The 21,017-nt window shown below is 46.5% G+C and overlaps 7 protein-coding genes across 10 annotated transcripts; 3 read left to right on the forward strand and 4 right to left on the reverse strand.

Moving 5' to 3' along the window:
• Positions 1–1,318: 1,318 nt before the first annotated feature.
• Positions 1,319–4,821, reverse strand: LOC9653723 (chaperone protein ClpB3, chloroplastic). The gene is made up of 10 exons (XM_002978524.2): positions 4,539–4,821; positions 4,264–4,482; positions 3,961–4,198; positions 3,707–3,902; positions 3,601–3,655; positions 3,394–3,544; positions 3,022–3,330; positions 2,700–2,965; positions 1,705–2,631; positions 1,319–1,651 (listed from the first exon to the last, which is right to left on the reverse strand). The coding sequence occupies exons 1-10, from the start codon at positions 4,809–4,811 to the stop codon at positions 1,376–1,378; spliced, it is 2,910 nt and encodes a 969-aa protein (XP_002978570.2). The 5' UTR covers positions 4,812–4,821; the 3' UTR covers positions 1,319–1,375.
• Positions 4,822–4,880: 59 nt separating this feature from the next.
• LOC9653724 (protein PXR1) lies at positions 4,881–5,744 on the reverse strand. Of its 3 annotated transcripts, none has more exons than XM_024683356.1 (4): positions 5,611–5,744; positions 5,256–5,545; positions 5,121–5,185; positions 4,881–5,063 (listed from the first exon to the last, which is right to left on the reverse strand). In XM_024683356.1, exons 1-2 carry the CDS (start codon positions 5,737–5,739, stop codon positions 5,258–5,260), a joined length of 417 nt encoding a protein of 138 aa, XP_024539124.1. In that variant the 5' UTR covers positions 5,740–5,744; the 3' UTR covers positions 4,881–5,063; positions 5,121–5,185; positions 5,256–5,257. The 3 variants fall into 3 exon arrangements, with proteins under 3 accessions (XP_024539124.1, XP_002978571.1, XP_024539122.1); XM_002978525.2 differs by having other exon boundaries at positions 5,121–5,193; XM_024683354.1 differs by having other exon boundaries at positions 4,881–5,073; positions 5,121–5,193.
• Positions 5,745–9,745: 4,001 nt separating this feature from the next.
• On the reverse strand, positions 9,746–11,299 carry LOC9653537 (putative 12-oxophytodienoate reductase 11). Its single transcript, XM_002978526.2, has 5 exons — positions 11,123–11,299; positions 10,922–11,062; positions 10,741–10,871; positions 10,457–10,633; positions 9,746–10,398 (listed from the first exon to the last, which is right to left on the reverse strand). The coding sequence occupies exons 1-5, from the start codon at positions 11,221–11,223 to the stop codon at positions 9,818–9,820; spliced, it is 1,131 nt and encodes a 376-aa protein (XP_002978572.1). The 5' UTR covers positions 11,224–11,299; the 3' UTR covers positions 9,746–9,817.
• A 76-nt stretch (positions 11,300–11,375) lies between these two features.
• LOC9653726 lies at positions 11,376–13,024 on the forward strand. 2 transcript variants are annotated; one of them, XM_024683352.1, is made up of 9 exons: positions 11,376–11,598; positions 11,674–11,733; positions 11,839–11,977; positions 12,037–12,075; positions 12,138–12,331; positions 12,407–12,450; positions 12,502–12,538; positions 12,589–12,663; positions 12,720–13,024. In XM_024683352.1, exons 1-9 carry the CDS (start codon positions 11,414–11,416, stop codon positions 12,877–12,879), a joined length of 933 nt encoding a protein of 310 aa, XP_024539120.1. In that variant the 5' UTR covers positions 11,376–11,413; the 3' UTR covers positions 12,880–13,024. The 2 variants fall into 2 exon arrangements, with proteins under 2 accessions (XP_024539120.1, XP_024539121.1); XM_024683353.1 differs by lacking the exon at positions 12,720–13,024 and having other exon boundaries at positions 12,524–12,538; positions 12,589–12,602.
• On the forward strand, positions 12,998–15,606 carry LOC9653538 (protein NRT1/ PTR FAMILY 4.3). The gene is made up of 5 exons (XM_002978369.2): positions 12,998–13,114; positions 13,178–13,560; positions 13,621–13,838; positions 13,898–14,457; positions 14,524–15,606. Exons 2-5 carry the CDS (start codon positions 13,500–13,502, stop codon positions 15,401–15,403), a joined length of 1,719 nt encoding a protein of 572 aa, XP_002978415.2. The 5' UTR covers positions 12,998–13,114; positions 13,178–13,499; the 3' UTR covers positions 15,404–15,606.
• A 132-nt stretch (positions 15,607–15,738) lies between these two features.
• On the forward strand, positions 15,739–17,595 carry LOC9653539 (protein NRT1/ PTR FAMILY 4.5). The gene is made up of 3 exons (XM_002978370.2): positions 15,739–16,071; positions 16,137–16,678; positions 16,761–17,595. The coding sequence occupies exons 1-3, from the start codon at positions 15,739–15,741 to the stop codon at positions 17,593–17,595; spliced, it is 1,710 nt and encodes a 569-aa protein (XP_002978416.2).
• Positions 17,596–18,230: 635 nt separating this feature from the next.
• LOC9653540 (protein kinase and PP2C-like domain-containing protein) lies at positions 18,231–20,952 on the reverse strand. Its single transcript, XM_024683414.1, has 10 exons — positions 20,799–20,952; positions 20,620–20,737; positions 20,395–20,561; positions 20,254–20,321; positions 19,975–20,198; positions 19,364–19,917; positions 19,245–19,308; positions 18,868–19,180; positions 18,712–18,807; positions 18,231–18,650 (listed from the first exon to the last, which is right to left on the reverse strand). Exons 1-10 carry the CDS (start codon positions 20,923–20,925, stop codon positions 18,456–18,458), a joined length of 1,926 nt encoding a protein of 641 aa, XP_024539182.1. The 5' UTR covers positions 20,926–20,952; the 3' UTR covers positions 18,231–18,455.
• Positions 20,953–21,017: the final 65 nt, after the last annotated feature.

A 21,017-nucleotide genomic window follows, 5' to 3' on the forward strand; every position in this document is an offset into this window, starting at 1 on the left:
TTACATTTGATCTTTAACATCAAACTCTCCTTATCAGTAATAAAAGGCTTTAGTTTATTTCTACCTTTTGGGATTAATATCTTTCCTTCATTCAAGGAAGCTATAAACTACTATATTTAGATTGATGGGTTATACTATTCAAAATTTTGAGCAATATCTTTAATGCTATATTTCCTATTAACAAAATGATTGAGTTGATTCACTTCTTTCTACTAAATTTGCTTATAATAATTTTTAGCATTCTTTAATGCTTCACTCTTCATTCTTTGTTAATTATAGCTTTCATTATCATTGATTATTTTTATTTCCTCTAGCATTTGATCTTATAAATGATTTTATTACTGCTCTTGCTATTGCTTTAAATTCTTTTCATCACTATCACCTTTCTCATACCCAACCTTCTCATCACTATAGTATTAATTATTCTTGCCAACTTAATCCTTATCTTCAAAGTTGGATCAGATTATCAACATGTAATTGCCAACAATAACCTTTACAGGAAGTGGTTGTGAAGTATAAGCGGGCTCACAAAACGTGTGATAAGTATTTTTAATTTTACCTTTAATGTAATGGCAAAATCTAGATTTTTGTACAAAATGTTTTTTAAACTAGCCTATCTCCATGCCAACCCTGGTTTCCATAAAAAATCAAAATGATGTTTTGGCAGCCAATCGAATGCTTTCCTTGCTATTGGACAAGGCTAGGAAAGACATCGCTTCTCCATCGAAAGAAAGTAACCCACTGAGCAGACACCCTTGTACCTGTTCCCTAGTGACTTTCGGACTCTGACTCGCATGAAACCAGCTGAAAGTTATTGGACCACCATCGGCTGTGCCACCATGTAGCTTCTCTACACCAGGCTTTATCCACGAGGTGTTGAGCGAATCTGCAAATCTCCCCTTGAATTTCATTGTGTTAAAGTGTCTACATTCCCCCTGCAATGCCGCTCTCACACAAACCAGGGGAGCACAACTATAGTGTACTCACGATAAATTCTTCATGTTTCTTAATTCTTTTGAACGCCATTACTAACAAAATGGCACAGGGTCCTGTAGTAGAACTGGAGCATGGTGATGTGTGATTCCCAGCTTCAGGAGACTTTTCTTTTGCAAAGTCACTGAATGTTTCATTTTTTTTTTTCCAGGTGTGACCCATCCCTCCCGCTAACCAGGAGGAACTAGAACGGTCCGAGCTCTCAGCTCTATAGATTTGCCATCCAGTACGGCTTGACACATTCAAGAACAAGTATAAAAAGCTAATATGCATCAGGTACAGCTGCTGCTGCTCAGCTGAGGGAAGCTCAAAAGGGTAGCAAACAAAATGTAGCAAAACAAAAATGACTTAAAATGTAGCAAACAAAAAAAAAAAATTTATTTTATGCTAGAGCAGCAACTTCGTGTTGAGAGGGCGACCATTTTTTCATGGCCAGCTTCCCGTCCTCACTCGTGATGAGCACCGTGTCCTCCTCCTTGAAGTCGCCCCTCAAAATCCCTTTGGCCAGCTCGTTGGTCACGTACTGCTGGATCACTCGCTTCACCGGCCTGGCGCCATAGTTTGGATCATATCCAAGCTTGGCAAACACCTGCACCGCATCGTCCGTGATCTTCAAAGAGATCTTGCGGTGTTGGAGTCTCTTCTCCACGTTTTGCAGCTAGAGAAAAAAGCGAAGATCATAAACTGCCTGATCACAAAAACACAACTTACCTGGAGCTTGACGATGTTTTGGATCTGATCCACGTCCAGGGGCTGGAACACGATGAACTCATCCACCCTGTTCATGAACTCTGGCCGGAAGGTGGAGCGAGCCACTTCCATCACCGTCTCCTTCATCGCCTGATATGCCGCCTTCTTGTTGCCCGACGATTTGAGAGCGTCGAGGATGTGCTGCGAGCCGAGGTTGGACGTCATGATCACCACCGTGTTGGTGAAGTTCACTGTCCGGCCCTGGGAGTCCGTCACGCGGCCATCGTCGAGTATCTGGAGGAAGATGTTGAAAACGTCCCCGTGAGCCTTTTCGATCTCGTCGAAGAGAACCACCGAGTAAGGCCGCCGGCGGACGCTCTCGGTCAGCTGCCCGCCTTCTTCGTATCCCACGTATCCCGGAGGTGCGCCAATGAGCCGGGACACGGCATGTTTCTCCATGTACTCGCTCATGTCGAATCTCAGCAGCGCTTTGTCCGTGTCGAACAGGTACTCGGCTAGAGCTTTGGCCAGCTCCGTTTTCCCAACTCCAGTCGGTCCCATAAACATGAAGCTGGCGATGGGACGGTTTGGATCCGAGAGTCCAGCCCTGGAACGGCGTATAGCATCGGCCACGGCTTTCACTGCGGGGTCTTGGCCGATCAAGCGTTTGTGCAAGTGATCGTCGAGTTGGAGCAGCTTCTCCATCTCGGACTGGAGCAGCCTCGAGACTGGAATTTTTGTCCACTTGCTGACTATCTCGGCGATATCGTCGGCAGTGATCTCCTCTCGCAGCATTGTTTTCTCGGACTTTCTGTACGTTGCAAGCTCGCCCTCGGTCTCTTTGAGTTGCTTTTGCAAGTTGATGAGGACGCCGTATTTGAGCTCGGCAGCTCTGTTAAGGTCGTAGTCTCTCTCGGCCTGTTGGATTTCGAGATTGACACGATCAATCTGCCAAGCACAAGCACAATTTTGATTCCTGTTTTACGGTCCAAAAAAATTGAGGAAAACATGTGTACCTCTTCTTTGCACGAGTTGATGCGTGTCATGATCGACTTTTCCATCTCCCATTGCTGCTGCAAAGCCTTTTGCTTCTCTTTGAGAGATGCTAGCTCTGCTTCTAGCTTCTGCAGCCTCTCGCGGGATGCTTTATCATTGTCGTGCTCAAGAGACAACCGCTCCATCTCCAGCTTGATGATAGCCCGATCAATCTCGTCTAGAGCAGTCGGTTTCGACGTCCTCTCCATCTTTAGCTTTGCGGCGGCCTCGTCAACAAGATCAATGGCTATGGTACAGGTAAAAAATAAGTAATCCAGGAGATGAGTTACGAAATTGATATACCTTTGTCGGGTAAGAAACGGTCGCTGATATAACGAGAGGAAAGCACAGCAGCCTCAACTAAAGCGTTGTCTGAGATTTTTACTCCGTGGTGAAGCTCGTATTTCTCTCGCAAACCACGAAGAATGGATATCGTATCTTCCACGGCGGGCTCGGGGACATAAACTTGCTGGAATCGTCTTTCCAGAGCTGCATCCTTCTCAAGATACTTGCGATATTCCTTAATTGTCGTGGCACCAATGCACCTCAATTCACCACGGCCCAGCATTGGCTTTAGCAAGTTGCCAGCATCCATTGCTCCCGAGGTCGCACCTAAAAAAAAAACAGGAGTACCATGTTTGCAGTCGTAAATGCAAAATTGCAGACACAAATTACCTGCACCGACGACCATGTGGATTTCATCGATGAAAAGAACAATGTACCCCTCCGACTCCTTCACTTCTTTCAGAACAGCTTTCAATCGGTCTTCAAATTCTCCTTGAAACTTCGCTCCTGCGATCAACGCTCCTAAGTCCAGTGATATCAGCTGCATTTGAACAATGGTAAAATGAAATAATGGTTCCGCTAGCGGCATAAACATACCTTCCGGTTGGCAAGGGCCTCGGGTACGTCTCCTTGAACTATACGCTGAGCAAGACTGGAAAGAATGGCAGGAAGTCAAAAAGAAGCAAACAAACGACTTCCATACCCTTCTGCTATAGCAGTCTTGCCTACACCAGGCTCTCCAATCACCACAGGATTGTTCTTGGTTCGCCGGCACAATATTTGAATGCACCGTCGAATTTCGTCATCGCGACCAATAACCGGATCAAGCTTTCCCTGGCGGGCCATCTCCGTCAAATCCACTCCAAATTTCTCTAATGCCTCGTACTTGTTTTCAGGGGCTGGAACAGGAAACAAACAACGAGAGTGTTGAAACAATTTACAAAGAAAACAACGAACCTTGATCAGTAACCTTCTGTGACCCTCGGATGGCATTGATCGCATCTTTAGTAGCCTTGGCATTGAGACCGAACTGCCCAAACAGCTCCTTCCCAATGCGAATGTCTTCCGCGAGTGCAAGAACTAAATGCTCGATTGACGTGTAAGTATCTCCAAAATCGTCCATGTGAACCTTGGCTCGATCAAGCAAGGTTTCAAGACTCTGGCCGACCATAGCACCGGATATGTTTCCTGTCACCTACATCCGAAGGAAATAAGAATGTCTGCATGTAGAGAAGGAAAAAATTCGTCCGAGGTAAATACCTTGGGCTGCCGGTCGATGTATCGCTCAGTAGCTTGCAAAAGAGCCGAATTATCAATCCCGGCCTTGGTGAAAATCCTTCGAGCAAGCCCATTTTTCTGCTCCAGCAAAGCCTTGAGAAGATGCTCGGTTTCCACAACCTGTTGTCTGCTAGTTTGCGCCACTTCCACGGCCGAAACCACAGCTTGCCAAGCCATGTTTGTGAAATCCTTGGCAGAAAGCTGCCAAGAAAGAAAGAGAAGAAACTCTTAAGAGAACTAAGAAAGAGAACACTCACAGTGACCGGCGATTCCAAGCGTGAGGTGCCATGGAAGCCTCGCCTGTGATCCAGCGACCATAGGACGCCTCGTCGGTAGAGGCTGTCAGACCAGAATCGGGAAGAAACCCTGTGCGCGGCAATACCTCTCCCGAAATCATCTACCTCTGCAATCGATCCTGTGTGATTTCTAGAGCTAATCGACACCAGATTTCGCGAGGCGCCAATACATCGAGCCTGTGGCAGCAGCTCCTCGGCCGCTCGCAGCGCTCGCCCGAGCGCTCGTCCCTGCATTGCCGAAACCCTAAACTCTCATCACAAGGTGGAGTAGCTAGCAAGAAAATGCTAGAGGTTTCTGGAGGGTTTTACACGTAGAATATTCTCTTGAATTAACTCAAAAAATTTTACAGAGATAAAAAATGTTCCAATCGATTCAATCGAGCGATTTAACTGCATCGATCTTTGCTCGATCGCAATTCGGGAAAATTTACAGAGATGGAGAAATTCGCTTCGGCAACGTTGTTTCAATCGATTCAAGCGATTTTACTGCATCGATCTTCACTTGTGACAACAAAAAAACAAGCGAGAAAAAGAATCACTCACCTCAAGTTCTTCTTTTCTGCTTGGAACATCGATCCAAATCTAAAGAGCTCGCAGCGACACTGATCCTGTCACGCTAGATCGTCACGAAAATCAGTACAAACCATCGATCGATCGATCCAAACAAATCATTCTCACCTTCAATAGTCCCACTCTCGATAAAACGCTATGGCAAACTCCTGTTCGCGAAACTTGGCTTCCTCCACGGCAACTCTCTTGGCAGCCTTGGAAACGATCTTCTTCTTTGGCTTTGGCTTGGAATTCGCCTCCTCCACTGCCTGCCCTGTATCAATCTTCTTTTCTTTCTTCCTCCTCTCGGCCCCAATCCCCCGCTTATCGAGCTTCTGATGCGTTTCTAGCGGATTTAGCTGCCCTTGCTCCGCAACACCGAGTCCGGTGCCCTCTTTCCATCCCGCCTTCTTCAGGAGCTACAGCCGATCAAACAACAACAATCGATCAAATCGACCTCCAAATCCCTGCGTAGAACACATACCTGGAATCCGATGTTCGAATCGGAGATCCTGGCGTGCTGCCGCGAGTCCCTTCCGCTCCGCCGCTCCTTTTCTTGGAATGCCGCGCCACTGGATGTGGATTCGTCGCCGCCCCTCACGAATCCCTCCATGGAAATCAGAAATTAGGGTTCTTGGGGAATTTTACCAATTAGCTTAATTATTTCATTTAAGGATGAAAGAATCCTTTCCATTTACAAGTTTGCAAGAGATGTTCCATTGTCCTCGTCCAGGAAAATGCTCTCCTGGAATGGAGCTACGTCTTTGTAGCCAAAGCTGAAGTTCCTTGCAAATGTCGTCTGTGGCCTGTGGGAGAATTCCAGGTCGTGGATCTTGAAGATTTCTCTCGCCATCTCGGAGTTTCTTACCACCACCAAAGAGAGCGTTCCAGCCCTGAGGTAGACAAGGGGGCCATACTTCTCTCCAAGCTTTGCGAAGTAGCGATGAATGGGTTGACGGAGTGAGAGGAGGCATCTTATAAGACGCCAAGAATGGACCAGCCGGAAGATTTCTATCGCGCCATAAAATCCACTCCACTGCAATGATCAAGCATGAAAAAACACTCGAGAAGATGATCATAGTGGTGGTCGCCATAATTAGTCCATGACAAGATCAATACCCAGATATATGTATGGCTAGATAATCTCCTAAAAGTTTCATGTTTGGTGTAGCTACAATTTGACAATTTCATGTTTGCTACAGTCATTTGTTGAAATTAAGGTCCCAAGCCATGGTGGTTGATATTTTGATTTGGAAAGCTCAGTTCAAATCCATGTATATATCAACCTCTTGAAAAGAAACGAACTCCAAGGTCAGTTTTCATGGTTGAACACCATGGTTATAGACATTGGCCTCGTCCTCTTCCAGCACTTGGCCGGGAACCAGATTAAAACTGACAAATTGGAGGAAAAATATCTCTAACCTTGAAGTTTTCCTTCCTTGACTTTTACGCACCTGACTAATTTCTTTCTTTGCTTTTTATTAATTATTGACTTTCCTGGCAGAATAAAAGTATATCCGCACATTTGAATAAATCAAGACAAGAGAGGTGACAATAAAAATGACTGGGGCTTCTCTCGTCTTTCATGCAATCCGGGATCAGAAAAAAAAAAAAATGAAAATCACTGCTTTCGTTACTGCTGCTCTTGTTTTGGCAATCCTCTCAATGGGTGTTGGATCTTTGATCCTTCGTCGGCATGGTCCCCAAAGCATTCTTTCTGCTAGCCGGGCAGTGATCTTCCGCAAGATTGTGGAAGTCATCATGGAAGAAGTCTCCAGGGTCCATACATATTCAGCTGGAATATCAATTGGAGATCTCACTCTACAAGTCGAAGGCCGTCTAGTCTCCATAACCGTCAGTGTAGCCGAGACATGGAGGAGTCTTTTTGGCGAGCTTCTCATGTGTAGCATCTTTCCCTCACTGGGAATTATCCAGAAACCCGGCACAAGGCTGATGATGGGCTTCATGAAGCTCTACCATGTTCTTGCCGATCTAGAATTAACAAAGGAAAACTATGCTTCCATGGAGATTATTCACGAGAGGCTCTCGATCAGGTACACTGTCCTTGAAGAATCTGATTCAGAATCTGTTAGGATACTAGATCACTACCATGTAAATCGCACAAAAAGCGCTGATTATTTACGACTCGAGAGTGTTCCGGAGCTTTTGGATGGTCCTGGCGACGATGATGAGCACATACCAGACTGTTGGGTTTATAAGTCATGCATGGTGAGTGGGGGCGAGGATTCAGACATCTCACGCATCGACACTGATGGCTATCTTGAATCGGCCGATGGAGTCTATTTTCTCCGAATGCAAAGAGATTGCAACCTTGTTTTATATCTTGGGAATCAGGCAGTGTGGGCAAGCAACACGCAAAACTTGGGGAAAGGGTGTCACCTGAGGCTACAAGGGGATGGCAACCTGGTTGTTTATGATGAGAATGGGGAGGCTATGTGGAGCAACAATAAGAATTGTGGGCGTGGGTGCGGTCTTCTCTATGCTATGTGTGTTGAGCCATCAGGGCATATTGTTGTGAATGACATAGGACATCAAACGTGCATCTGGATCAGTTCATAAGTCGTTGCAAAGATTTAGAAACCAGAGATTAACAGTTCATCTCCACTTTTATTTAGGCCTATTCCACTATGCTTCGTTTCACCAAGGGAATGAAAATGAGGCCTCAGTGCCTCATTTCCATTTCCTCTTGTATCCACCGGGGGTTGGAATCCTTGTGAGCCTGTGTCCCAGCCAATCTCTTTGGCACAATCTTGAGAGCAAAGCAGCATACTCGTCCGTTCTATGGTTGACACCATCTTTTAATTAGGATTTGGTCATGAGCCACCACCGAGGATCATCGCAACATCGCGTCACGATTGCTCCAGTCTTGATCCAGCCAGCTCCCCTGAGAGATTTTAAGAAATTGATGCCAGGATTCAGAAAGAAAGATGTTGGGGTGAGGGCAATCCCCAGCTCAAGACGATCTCTGGAGAATATCCTTGATAGTGGAATATCTTTATCTCTGCTAGAATCTATCGAATCTAGGCAAGCGACCATGGAGGATCGCAGTAGGCTCTGCCAAGCGAGAACGCAGGGGGCGTTTGCCCCAATTGTATCAACTAATGCCTGCGCGGTCTTGCAAATGGTGTTTGAGCTTTCTCACCAAGTACGGATCAAATGCAATGAGCAGCTTGAATCCATGCAGGAATTTGCAAGAGCCGACAAATGTGGAAGTAAAACAAAGCAAAGATGAAATTAGAAATGGAAAGAAGCCAAGAAAGATGATCAAAACAATGGAATAGAGAAAGCAAAAGAAACATGACCTCCAAGCCCGGACATGGATCGATCAATCGTTCTGCTCGTTCGTTCGCTGGAGCACGAGATGATTCACACTGAAGAGCAAAAATGCTTCCCCCAAACCCACTTCGTTTATGGCAGACAGACAAAACAAAGAAGTTCATGAATAGTTGTCTCCTTGCTTAGAAGAACCGCTCTGTCAAGAAACTCATGTAGACTTTGACTTTCCTGGCAAATAAACGTATATCCGCACATTTGACGCTTAGAAATGGCAAGAGCGGTCAAAATAAAAATGGCTGCAACGCTTCTCTCTTCAATCGTACAAAGTCGGGATCAGAAGAGAATGAAAATCGCCACCTTCATTGTTGCTGCTCTTATGGTGTCAATTCTCTCGACTGGTGTTTCTTTGATAGTTCGGCCGCATGGCCCCCAAAGCATCCTTGCTTCTAGCCGGGCAGTGATCTTCCGCAAGATTGTGGAGCTCATCATGAGAATCTCCAGGGTCGAGACGTATTCAGCTGGAATTACATTCGGAGATCACACTCTGGAGGTCGAAGGCCGTCTAGTCTCCATAACCGTCGGTATAGCCGAGACGTGGAGGAATCTTTTTGGTGAGCTTCTCATGTGTAGCATCTTCCCCTCACTGGGGATTGTCCAGAGGCCCGGCACAAGGCTGATGATGGGCCTCATGAATCTCTACCATGTTCTTACTGACCTTCAGATGACAAAGCTAAATTATGCTTCCATGGAGATTATTCACGAGAGGCTCTCGATCAGGTACATTGTCCATGAAGAATCTGATTCAGAATCTGTTAAGATACTAGCTCACGACCATGCAAATCGTACAAAAAGCATTGATTATTTACGACTCGAGAGTGTTCCGGAGATTTTGGATGGTCCTGGCGACGATGATGAGCACATACCAGACTGTTGGGTTTATAAGTCCTGCATGTTGAGTGGGGGCGAGGATTCAGACATCTGATGGCTATCTTGAATCGGCCGATGGAGTCTATTTTCTCCGAATGCAAAGAGATTGCAACCTTGTTTTATACCTTGGGAATCAGGTGGTGTGGGCAACCAACACGCAAAACTGGGGGAGAGGATGTTACCTGAGGCTACAAGTGGATGGCAACCTGGTTGTTTATGATGAAAATCGAAAGGTTATGTGGAGCAATAACAAGAATTGTGGGCGTGGGTGTGGTCTTCTCTATGTTATGTGCATTGAGCCATCGGGGCATATTGTTGTTAATAATATAGGAGATCAAACGTGCATCTGGATCAGTTCGTAAGCCATGGTTGATGCAAGGCTAAATTGCTCCCTATTGCAAGAGAATCTTCTATTTTTTTAAAACATGTTTTATCTCCAACTAATACTTTTATTAGCTATCATTTTCTTAATCTTCAAGGAAAGGATAGTCAGTGTATCCAACCACAGGATCTTGGATGTAGAAAGTCCGGCGATCATACTTGTTTAGTGGTGCCTTAAGCTTGAATCGTTTCACCAAGTCTGGATTCGCCAGGAAATGTCTGCCATAGACAACCATGGAAGCCTTCTCGGCTCTCAGTGCCTCATTTCCATCCTCCCTGTTGTATCCACCGGCGATCAAAACCTTCCCCTTGTAAGCTCGTACTATCGGCCAGAGTGTGTGTGCATCATTCGGACAGCCAAAGTTCACTCTTGGCTCAACCAAGTGGACGTAGACGAGGTTGGCGCTGTTTAGAGCCTGGATCAAGTAGAGGCCGAGCTCCTGCGGGTTGGAATCCACACAGCCAGAGTGGTTTGAGAATGGTGAGAGACGTATCCCGACCCTGTCCGAGCCAATCTCTTTGGAGATGGCTTCTACGATCTCGAGAGCAAACCGGCAGCGATTCTCGAAAGAACCACCATACTCATCCGTTCTATCGTTGACACCATTTTTCAGGAATTGGTCGATCAGATAGCCGTGAGCCCCATGGATCTCAACACCATCAAAGCCTACACCCAGTTTTTCGTTAGCCCATGAAACTAGAAAGAAAGAAGCATAGTTTAACACCTGCGCTTATAGCGTTTCGTGCAGCCAAGCGAAAGTCCTGCACGATTGCACGAACTTCGTGTGTTTCCAAAGCTCTCGGAGTTGAGTAGCTCTTCTCTTCTCCCGAAGGAAGTGTCAATTTGCCCGTAGCTATCTTGTTGGAAGAAGAAAGAGGAGCTTCTCCGTGAGGCTGATATGCTGGAAGACGCCGCAAAGGCCAAAGAAAAAGAGTTAGAAACATCACACACACACACACAGAGAGAGAGAGAGAGAGAGAGAGAGAGAGAGAGAGAGAGAGAGGTTACATGTATGTGAAACTCTTCCAACATGCCATATCTGCAAGAAAAATATGCCCCCTTTGTCATGCACTGCCTTGACAATCGGTTTCCATGCCTCCACTTGCTCCTCGGAGAAAACCCCTGGCGTGCAAGGAAATCTATCCGAGAAAAGAGGTCAAATCCGCGAAGAACATGCACGTTTTCTCACCCAAATCCCGTGGGAGACACCGCAGTGGCCTCAGCGATGAGAAGTCCTCCTTGAGTCGCCCTTTGAGCGTAGTATGTGGCGGCGTGAGGCTGCGGTATGGATCCATAGGACCGGCATCTCGTCAGTGGCGCGAGAACGACCCTAGACGACGAAGATCAACGCTAGAACAGAAGAATTGGAGCGATGGAGAAGAAATGTTACCTGTGATTGAGCTTGAATTTGCCCAGCTCATAGGGCGATAGCAGCGGGCACTGCGGAATTGGCTCCTTGGGCGGCTCTTCATGCTCCTGGGGCGCATCCATGGCGCTGCTTGGATCGCAATCGCAAAGGGATTGTGAGCTCTCATAGTCGAGGAGCCCACGACTCTGTGATTGGACGCTCTAGATTTGCCCACGAAGCAGAACCCTATATTTCAAAATAGAGTCAAATCGCCATGTAAAAAGTATTTCGAGGTTTAGGGTTCGGATCCTCGATCGATCGATCGATCGGGCGATGGCGCTGGACGTAGCACAGGTGGTGCTCACGGCATTCGACACGAGCATGTCGCGGACATGGCGAGAGGAGGATCGGCGCTGGCGGTCCGAGGACAGAGTGTGGAGGGCCGAGGATCTCGAGTACCGGGCCGAGGAGCGCAAGTGTAGGAATCAAGAGCGGGCTATGCGCGAGGCCGAGCAGAGGTGAGAAATCCTGGAGCTGTGTCTGGAGAGATTTTTTCATGTTTCTTGATGTGCTTCGATGAAAGAGTGCCGCAGATGGAGGGATGAGGATATGGAGCAGCGGCATGTGGAGAATGCGCGCTACCTGTGGACGAGGTGAGTGAAATCCTCTCATTCATTTGTATTGTTGTAGTGTGGAGTCTTCCTTTGATCAAGTTTTCTTTCCTTGCTCTCGGTTTTGATTCTTCTCTTGCCTTATAGGTTCGTGGAGAAAAATCGTAGGGACGTGGAAGAAAAGTCCGAGCAGCTTAAAGCGATCTCCAATCTGGCAGCCTTGTTTGCTGGTTTTGCTGTAGTAACTCTAACACAATTCACCATAGCTCCAGATCCAGTTTTAACTGTAAGTTTTTTTCTCTCTCGCGCTCTAGATATGAAGTTCTTGCTTCCGTGTTTCAACAGGTTTGGATCGCGTTTTATGGTGTATTGACTGCGATCGCTGTGAGTTTTTCATTTCACATCACTCGTACTTTTATAGCTTTAACTTTGATGGTCTCGTTTAGGTTGGTCTCATGACGATATCAATGGTGACTTGTACTTTGATCTTGGGGAGCATACTAAAGAACGGCAAATCATACGTGAACGAAGAGGCCGAAGAGGAGTTCATGTTCAAGTGCCGTGACTTTGTGAAGTCTTACAGGACTGGAGACAAGCCACCGTCTCCTCGAAGAACTTTCGAAGCGTTTTGGGAGATTAGGTTGGTCTTTCTCTCTTCTTCGTTTCCAGCATTTTTTTTTTTGTTTCGTCATCTGTTTTCTTTTGCAATTTGCAGGTGTGAAGATGACTGGAAGAGAGCTTTCCAGTTCTTTGCATGGGGTAGGCCTTTAAACTCCAGTTAGTATTTTGTGACGTTTTCTCTTTTAACAGGGGTGCTGTCCTTCCTTTTCAGTTTGATCCCGATTGGGTGGGTGTATTTACCTTTTTTTCCGTCTGATGCGATCACCCTCCTCGCAGGTGGATAAAGTTTTATAACTCACGGCTCACAGCGGGACTCTTCATGGGAGTGATTGCAGTATCAATCATAGTCTGGTGAGTAAAAAAGAATGGAAGTGGTACCTGATAAAACAATACTGGACTCGTTTCAGGGGCTTTGTACAATACTTATGGGGGGGATATCTCACCAAGACGTTTAGATACAACCGGACGAGCATAGCGGAAAGTGGGAGCAGCCATGCGGCCAGCATCTCGGCTGGACTGCCATTCGATTGGCATATTGCTCCGGGGAGTGTAGATAGGCAAGTCTGACAAGAGGAAAAGAAAAGAACAATGACGTAAATCCGCAAAATAGAGTTCCCTGTCCAAGCCTTCCACTCGAGAACGAATCTTGTCATCATCCAGGGAGCTTGAATCTTCTCTTTCGTGCTTGAAAGCTCACTGGTTTCTATGTTCACTTTGTAGCTGGAAGGAAAAGTCGACTCGTAGAAAGAACGGGCCTTCCCAACAAAACCAACGAATAATTGAGTGTTACTGCATCCACGAGGTGCCACTTTTTCCCGTGCATTCCTGTGCCTCTTCGCTGATAATTATTGTCCTTTGGCTGCAGGAAGGAAAAAAGAAATGGAAAGAATATTTGTGAATCAAATTGAAGCCCACTGGTCTGACTTGAGATTTCCCATTCGGAACGTGCAGCCAGCCTTTGCAATCATTTCTGAGCGCCGCACTGGAGTAGTCGCAACCGACCACACAAATGGGGCTGAAACAACGTACCCGATTTCCAGGGAGTGATATCCTTAATGCGTGCTGTAGAGAAAAATGATACGATCATCTCTGCGTATTATCCGCCATGAGTTTGCTCGATATAAACCGGAGGCGCTGCCTTCTCTTTTGCTCGTCACAAGAGAACATCACACTTCGAGTCCAGAGCTATGTCTTCTGTGAATCCCAACTTTGCTTCCCAAGGATGGAAGTCCGCGCCTTTTATCTTCGGTATGAACTTCTGTTTTCTCTGCTCCTACTGATGGTAGTTTCTGGTTTTTCTTCTTTCAGCTGCTATTGGACTGGAAAACATGGCCTTCCTTTCGGTCGGGATAAACTTGTTTCCATACATGTTTACCACGATGCACTTCTCCATTACCGATGCGGCCAACGCGGTTACCAATTTCATGGGAACTTCTTTTCTTCTCACTCTGCTGGGAGGATTTCTGTCTGACGTCTGCTTGAGCAAGTTCTGGACAATCAGCACTGGAGCAGCGATAGCATCTGTGGTAAGCAGGAGAGTTCTCTTTCTTTTACTTGTTCTTATCTTTTATGTTTTACTGGACAGGGATTTACATTCTTGACACTTTCGTCTTCGATTCCCGCGCTGCGGCCGCCTCCATGTCCGTTACTCAGTCCAGAATGCCAGGAGGCGAGTGCCACAGGAAAGCTGGTTCTTTTCCTAGGACTCTACCTCGTCGCGATTGGGAGTGGAGCTGTCAAGAGCAATCTAGCAGCAATCGGCGCGGATCAATTCGACAGCACGGCCAACTCGAAAGAGAAAAGAGAGATATCGACTTACTTCAACTGTGCTTTCGTCGCTTTTTGCTTGGGAGCCATCGTTGCTGTCACCGCGCTCGTCTACGTCCAGGACAACGTCTCTCGCCAATGCGGCTACGCCATAGCTCTCGGCACAGTGCTGCTGGCGACCATTTTCTTCGTTTCCGGTCGCAAGTTCTACCGAAGAACATCCCTGGGAAAGAATCCACTGCTCAGTGTTGCCCGAGTTTTCGTAGCGGCTCTATACAACTGGAGAGTGGCAGTGCCTTTGGATAGCAACGAGACGATTCAGGATGAAGAATCTGGAGACAAAGTCGACAATTATATTCAACGCACTCCACAGTTCAAGTAAGTGTTTTCAACGATCAAGTATTGGCGAATAGAACTGACCAGCTTTTTTGTCTGTGTTTCCAGATTCTTGGACAGAGCAGCAGTCCACACGAAAGCCATGACAAACGACACAATCCCGTGGAACCTATGCACAGTGACACAAGTCGAGGAAGCCAAGATCGTGCTGAGGATTATACCCGTTTTCGCGAGCACCATCATGATGAACTGCGTGCTGGGCCAGCTCCAGACATTCTCCCTGGCCCAAGGCAAGACCATGGATCGAAAAGTCACGCACAAGTTCGAGATCCCGCCGGCATCGCTGCCGTTTTTCCCGCTGGCGATCATGGTGGTTTTGGTTCCGATCTACGACAGGCTCATCGTCCCGGTGATCCGACGAGCAACAGGACACGAGCACGGCATCACGCACCTCCAGAGAATCGGGGTTGGACTGCTGCTCGCGGTTTCCTCCATGGCCATCGCAGCTCTGGTGGAGGAGAGGAGGATCCGCGTAGCAACAGCGAGCAGGCTTCTGGATCGTCCAGCCGAGATTATTCCCATGAGCATCTGCTGGCTTGGACTGCAGTACGTGACGTTTGGCATCGCGGACATGTTCACGTTCGTGGGCCTCCAGGAATTCTTCTACAGTGAATCTCCGGCCGGGCTCAAGAGCATGGCGACATCGCTGGCGTACGTTTCCATCGCCATTGGCTACTTCATGAGCTCCTTGCTCGTCTCCATCGTGAACGCATGCACACGTAGGAAAGGTGGCGAAGGTTGGCTGCCAGACAATCTTAACAGGAGCAGGCTTCGCGATTTCTACTGGCTCTTGGCGTGTCTTAGCACCGCCAACTTGATCAACTACGTCTTTTGGGCGTTGTGGTATCGGAGGAGAGAACTTGCGGACGGGGAGCTGCGAAACAAGGAGAATCAGGATTTGGATGTTATGAGCTCGGAGAATCAATAACTTTTTTGGAAACATGCTCTTGTGGCAAGACAAAGGAGTAGAAAACAAAGGTGGCGCTATTAATATTTTTCACCGGTATCAATATAGTATTGTCGCATCCTCAATGCTATTCTTTTTTAAGCTAACCAAGAAGCCAAATGTCAACCAGCAAGCGGAAATAGCAATGAAAGCAATAAGAAACAATGAGAAACATGTCTCTTTTATATGATAAAATGAGCAAATTACCATCTGGACATTAGGAGGAGTTGTGAGTTTGCAACGCCTCCTCTCCCAAGTGAGACTTCTCAGAATTCTCATAAAGTTCTCACACTTTTCTTAAGGAATCCCTTTCCAAAATGGATAAAAGTACCACATTCCGAGGATGGAAGGCAGCTCCTTACGTTTTTGGTACACACAAACGAAAAGATCCAGATCTCAAAACATATGCATTCTCATGTTTTTCAATTCCAGGAACGGAAGCACTCCAAAGCATGGTCTACTTGACACTGGCACTCAACTTATCGACTTACGCAATCTTCAACCTGCATTACTCCCCAGCCGATGGAGCCAAACTCCTGTGCGACTTCTCCGGAACGGCAACGCTGCTCACCATCGCCGGTGGATACCTCTCCGACGTCTACATTTCCCAATTCACAGGAATCATCATAGGAGAAATACTTGGAACGATTGTAAGCTGCGCAAAGTTTAGCTAACAAAGATGATCATCTCTAAAACTTTCTTTTCTCCATTCCAGGGAAGTGTCATATTGACAATCTCAGCAGCAGTGCCAGCCTTGAGCCCTCCTCCATGTCCACTCTTCGATCCAAGCTGCGTCCGGCCAACAGGGAAACAAACAGCCATCTTCTACTTTGGGCTATACATTCTTGCGGTTGGCCTCGCAAACATCAAGCCAAATGCTCCAACTCTGGGGGCCGTGCAGTTCAACGAGAACGATCCGCAGCAGAAGAAGCAGCTGCTCAGCTACTTCAACTGGTTCCTCTTCAGCACTTGCATCGGCGCGTTTCCAGCAGTCACTGTGATCTCCTACGCCCAGGAGCAGGTAAGCGCTGCATGGGGATTTGGAATCCCGGCAATCGTCTTGGCCGTTTCCATCTTCGTCGTCTGTATGGGCATGCCTTACCGAGCAAAAGAACGCAAAGGAAGCCCCATCACCGGCATCGCCATGGTTTTCGTAGCAGCGGCCAGGAAGTGGAAGCTCAAGTCTCCTGATTCCGTCGAAGAGCTCCACCAGCCCATCGAAGACTTGCAGCATCTCCCTCACACGAACCAGTTCTTGTAAGTATTTGCTGATTTGGAAAGAACTTTCATTGCTCACCACCTTTTGCATGCATGAACTTTTCAAAAGGTTCCTTGACAGAGCTGCCATCAGAACAAACGACGAGGAGAAGCACTCCCGCTGGAAGCTGTGCTCTGTCACGCAGATCGAGGAAGTCAAGGCAGTGCTCAACATACTCCCAATCTTCGCTTGCACCATCATCGTCAGCTGCATTCTCTCCCAGCTCCAGACCTTCACCCTGCTGCAAGCTGCCACGCTCGAGCGTAAGATTGGCAAACACTTCGTGATGCCCCTGGCATCGCTCGCAGTCTTCCCGGTTCTAGCAATCCTCTTACTGATGCCGCTCTACGACCAGCTTTTGGTGCCGTTTCTACGCAAGATCACCGGGAACGACCGCGGCATTAGCCACCTTCAGAGAGTTGGGATCGGGCTTGTTATTTGCACACTCTCTATGGTCGTCGCGGCGATTGTCGAGACCAAGCGGCTCAAAGTTGCCCGCGAAAACAATGCGCTTGACAATCCAGCGGCTGTTCTTCCAATGAACGCCCTCTGGATGGCCTTCCAATTTCTCGTGTTTGGAATCGGTGAGCTTTTCACGGTGGCGGGGCTCCTGGATTTCTTCTACACCGAATCTCCTGAAAACATGCGAGCCATGGGGATCTCTCTTGTCAACGTCTCCTTCTCATTCGGATACTTTCTGAGCAGTGTCATTGTGTCGCTTGTCAACGCTCGAACCAAGCCCGACTGGCTTCCCGAGAACATGAACCGGGGGCGGCTCCACAGCTTCTACTGGCTCCTGGCTGCCATGGGAGCCATCAACTTCGTGAACTATTTGTTTTGGTCGTGGTGGTACAGGCCGAGGATGGAGTATGAGAGTCAGCTAGAAAGCTTCAAAAGTGTAGAAAATGTGGCATGATCAAATGAAAACACGCTTCAATTTAGTGTCAGATTTGCAAAAAATGTGGTTTAAAATGTCATTGTTATTAAAGTCTAAAAGTAGATAAAGTATAAAAAAAATAACCACATCAAAAGTAAAAGTTACTTTACCACTTTCTTTTTTCATCAAAATTTATGCTTAATACAAAATACAAATTAAATGTGATTTTAATATTTCAATTGAATTTGCGAATAGTGTATCGAAATCACTATAGTACTAGTAGGATTGTGTATTAGCGTTATTTTCAATACACTATACACTATTGCTATAGTACTAGTAGGATAGGATACATTTGTATTTCAATTATTTTTTCTGTTTATATCTACAATCTATGCTATTAAGAGTTTTATTTATTCAACTCCTGGTGTACAATTATGTTATGTGATTATGGTGGTAGAAGAAAAAGATATCATAGACAAAGTGAATATTTTATTTTGGAAACAAAAATATTGCACAAAAACTGGGTTAGGTATTAAATTTACTTTATATGTCAAACCAAGATACTATAAAAATCAAAAATAATATTCTAGAAATTATAAAAGTGGTGGATGATAACCATCACTAAATATATAGAATAACATAAAAATTTATTCTACTTGGATTTACCCAGTCAATAATTAAATATCTTTAATTTATTAGTGTGATGAGCCTCTGCGCAATATACATGTTTTTCTGATGTCAGCTAGATTCAGCTCTTTAATTGTCAATGCTTTTAGCTTGCTTACAAGTGTTACATTTGGGAGCTTTATAGGCTTGGACCGAAGCAGCATCCAAGTGTTGAATTTGGCCCTGGAATTGTCGAGGACCCGGTGTCAAGAACTTTTCCATGTTCTCCTAGCTTAATATATTCTCTCGATTGTGGAAACTGGACGTAGAAAGATCACGATGACTGTTATGTTGTCCCGGCTTCCTCTCTCCACAGCCTCCGTGGCTAGCCTCTTCGCACACATTGCTGGGTCTTTAACTGTGTCCCTGATCAGTGATATTGCAAGCTCGTTGCTTACAGTGTCCCATAGTCCATCAGTAGCCATCACCTGAAATCGAAGTTCAAGCAATGGTTTTATCATTGAAACGAAGATTGCTATCTTGTCTTACCAGGAATTCGTCGTCAGCTGACAAGGAGCTCACAGTGATATCCGGCTTGGCAGTCACTGCTGGTTTAAGATCGTTATCACCAATTGATCGAGTCACCTGATAAACGTAAAATTGTCATGACAATCTATCCGAGCAGTCCCGTTTCTTCAATCTTACCTGGAGTCCTGCAGAGCCAACTCGCCACGTATCAACTTGCCATTGCACTGATCCACCAGAGTTTACGACTCGGGTTCTCTCGATCGGATCACTAGCAAGATGATCCTTGCTTAGAGGAAACGGCTGGCCGTCACGACACAACAGAGCTCGACAGTCTCCAGCGTTGGCCACAAAAACTCTGTCGTTGATCAACAATGCTGTTAGAGCAGTGCATCCTGGATTCCAGTTCTCTCTCGAGCCTCTCTCGCTCTCAACCTCAAACTGGAAGGCCGAGTCTGTCCTCGTAAAAGCTAGAGACAGTGCCTCTTCGGGCCTACAGCAAATATACGCTCGTTAGAAAAAAAGAGCTAGAAAACCGTGCACTGCGATAATCTTACTTGGACGATGAGCCCCGCAAAAAGCTAGGAACTGCGCGAGACGCAAACTCAGCTGCTTCATAGCCTGATATAAAAGAATGAATTTTCACACATGAAAAAAGATTAGCAGAGAAACTTACCTCTGTGCCCGTCAAAAACTCCGAATGCATGGATGTCCTTGGAGCCACTGAAATTTGGCAACAAAAAATGCCTGTCCTCCATTGTCTCTCGTCCACCCCGCGTACGAAATATCCCCCAAGATAAAGTTGGCGTATACACCAAATCCCTGGAACGAAACTCCTGGCAAAGCTGAGCAACTTCACTGGTATCCTCGCAGTGATCCTGTGCTCTCGCAGCCCAGTCTATGTTCTCCATCGGGATCGAAGTCTTCGGAGGCTTTTTCACCGTGAATTCCTGCGATGGAACTTCTTCCAGCGACGAGAGCATTTGCTGGAGCCTCTCAACGATAATCTCGAAAGAAGGCCGCCGAGAAGGATCACGATGCCATGACTGCTCTATCAGAGATGAGAGTGCGACGGGACAGCCGTTTGCCTCGCTCGCAAGAACAGGCCTGAGGCCCTCGGAAGTTATAGCGGCCGAAAGTTGCTGCTCGGTGTAATTCATCTCCAAAACTGTGTGTGCCTGGGCTTCAGTCTTTCTGTCGGTGTAAGGTACTACACCAGTGAAGAGCTCGCTGTTCGAAACAAAACTATTAGCTTCAAGAAGAAATCTAGAATTTACGAGTGCTTACTTGACTGTGATGGCAAAAGCATAAACATCTGACTTCGTGGTTTGAGTTTCCTTGTTGAGAACTTCCGGAGCCATGTATAAAAGTGTGCCGACCATGTTCTTCTTGTGGAAGCCTCCAGTTGGCTTTCCTTGCGACTTCCAGTTCGTCGAGTCCAGGCGTTTCAAATCGTCTACGTAGCACGCAAGGCCAAAATCTGAGAGATGTGCGTCCCAGTTGTTGTCAAGCTAGTGCAAAACGAAAGGTAAGTTTACTAGACGTTTAGCTAGCAGAAAAACTTACAAGAATGTTGGCTGGCTTTACATCTCTGTGCACAATTCCATGACAATGAAGATATTCCAACGCACTGGCTGTAAGGAAATCACTTGAGCTCGACCAAATCAGAAGAAGAAAAAAAAAAATTAAAATGGAAAGAAAACTCACCAAGCTGGATCGTGATCTTAAGCATCTGTTGTGTAGTGAAGTTAACTTCTCGAGCGTGGAGAGCATGGAAGAGATTTCCATGCTCATAGAACTTGAACAGGAAGAGATAATCTGGAGGGTGCGCATGAGCCGCAAGCAGCGTAGAAATTCTTGGATGCTTTAGCTTCCTGGAAGAACAAAGCAAGGAAATAAAGATCTTAGTCACAAGTGTGGATTCTACGTTACGTTAGAAGCTGCAATTCCGTGTGGAATCGATCGAGATCATCCGCCGTGGACAGGCGAGGTTTCTTCGCTGCGACGATCTTTTCATTCAGCCTGGCGTCATAGACGACGCTCTCGGCACCTGGGATTCTTCGTCAATCAAAAAAGGAGAAAAGGAAAGGGAGAAAATAATTAAAACGAACCGCGGGCGATTTCCTCGTTGAGCTTGATGCTCGATCTTGACACCGCCAGTGGAATGCTCTCGCTATAGCAGCATCCTCTAAAGCACTGGCGGATCCCCACGGCCCCATCGCCTTGTAATTCCCTCATTCTTTTTCCTTCCCCTACTAGAAATCGATAGGATCGCTCGCTAGAAATCGATCGATAGGAGAAATACCGACCACCGCCAGAAAAAACCTACC

Source organism: Selaginella moellendorffii, unplaced genomic scaffold (assembly GCF_000143415.4).
Source record: "Selaginella moellendorffii unplaced genomic scaffold, v1.0 SELMOscaffold_37, whole genome shotgun sequence".
Taxonomy (NCBI): domain Eukaryota; kingdom Viridiplantae; phylum Streptophyta; class Lycopodiopsida; order Selaginellales; family Selaginellaceae; genus Selaginella; species Selaginella moellendorffii.

Coding starts and splice junctions, on each gene's coding strand:
- LOC9653723 (XM_002978524.2), bottom strand. CDS start 4,811: ATGCAGGGACGAGCGCTCGGGCGAGCGCTGCGAGCGGCCGAGGAGCTG. Junction 2,966..3,021: donor CCGTTTCTTACCCGACAAAG/GTATATCAATTT, acceptor CCTGTACCATAG/CCATTGATCTTGTTGACGAG. Junction 1,652..1,704: donor AAAACATCGTCAAGCTCCAG/GTAAGTTGTGTT, acceptor TTTTTTCTCTAG/CTGCAAAACGTGGAGAAGAG.
- LOC9653724 (XM_024683356.1), bottom strand. CDS start 5,739: ATGGAGGGATTCGTGAGGGGCGGCGACGAATCCACATCCAGTGGCGCG. Junction 5,546..5,610: donor ATTCGAACATCGGATTCCAG/GTATGTGTTCTA, acceptor GATCGGCTGTAG/CTCCTGAAGAAGGCGGGATG.
- LOC9653537 (XM_002978526.2), bottom strand. CDS start 11,223: ATGGATGCGCCCCAGGAGCATGAAGAGCCGCCCAAGGAGCCAATTCCG. Junction 10,872..10,921: donor GTGTCTCCCACGGGATTTGG/GTGAGAAAACGT, acceptor TTTCTCGGATAG/ATTTCCTTGCACGCCAGGGG. Junction 10,399..10,456: donor ACGAAACGCTATAAGCGCAG/GTGTTAAACTAT, acceptor AACTGGGTGTAG/GCTTTGATGGTGTTGAGATC.
- LOC9653726 (XM_024683352.1), top strand. CDS start 11,414: ATGGCGCTGGACGTAGCACAGGTGGTGCTCACGGCATTCGACACGAGC. Junction 12,076..12,137: donor GTGTATTGACTGCGATCGCT/GTGAGTTTTTCA, acceptor GGTCTCGTTTAG/GTTGGTCTCATGACGATATC. Junction 12,332..12,406: donor GAAGCGTTTTGGGAGATTAG/GTTGGTCTTTCT, acceptor TGCAATTTGCAG/GTGTGAAGATGACTGGAAGA.
- LOC9653538 (XM_002978369.2), top strand. CDS start 13,500: ATGTCTTCTGTGAATCCCAACTTTGCTTCCCAAGGATGGAAGTCCGCG. Junction 13,839..13,897: donor GAGCAGCGATAGCATCTGTG/GTAAGCAGGAGA, acceptor TTTACTGGACAG/GGATTTACATTCTTGACACT. Junction 14,458..14,523: donor CAACGCACTCCACAGTTCAA/GTAAGTGTTTTC, acceptor CTGTGTTTCCAG/ATTCTTGGACAGAGCAGCAG.
- LOC9653539 (XM_002978370.2), top strand. CDS start 15,739: ATGGATAAAAGTACCACATTCCGAGGATGGAAGGCAGCTCCTTACGTT. Junction 16,072..16,136: donor GAGAAATACTTGGAACGATT/GTAAGCTGCGCA, acceptor TCTCCATTCCAG/GGAAGTGTCATATTGACAAT. Junction 16,679..16,760: donor CCTCACACGAACCAGTTCTT/GTAAGTATTTGC, acceptor GTTCCTTGACAG/AGCTGCCATCAGAACAAACG.
- LOC9653540 (XM_024683414.1), bottom strand. CDS start 20,925: ATGAGGGAATTACAAGGCGATGGGGCCGTGGGGATCCGCCAGTGCTTT. Junction 20,738..20,798: donor CAACGAGGAAATCGCCCGCG/GTTCGTTTTAAT, acceptor GAAGAATCCCAG/GTGCCGAGAGCGTCGTCTAT. Junction 20,199..20,253: donor TAAAGCCAGCCAACATTCTT/GTAAGTTTTTCT, acceptor GTTTTGCACTAG/CTTGACAACAACTGGGACGC.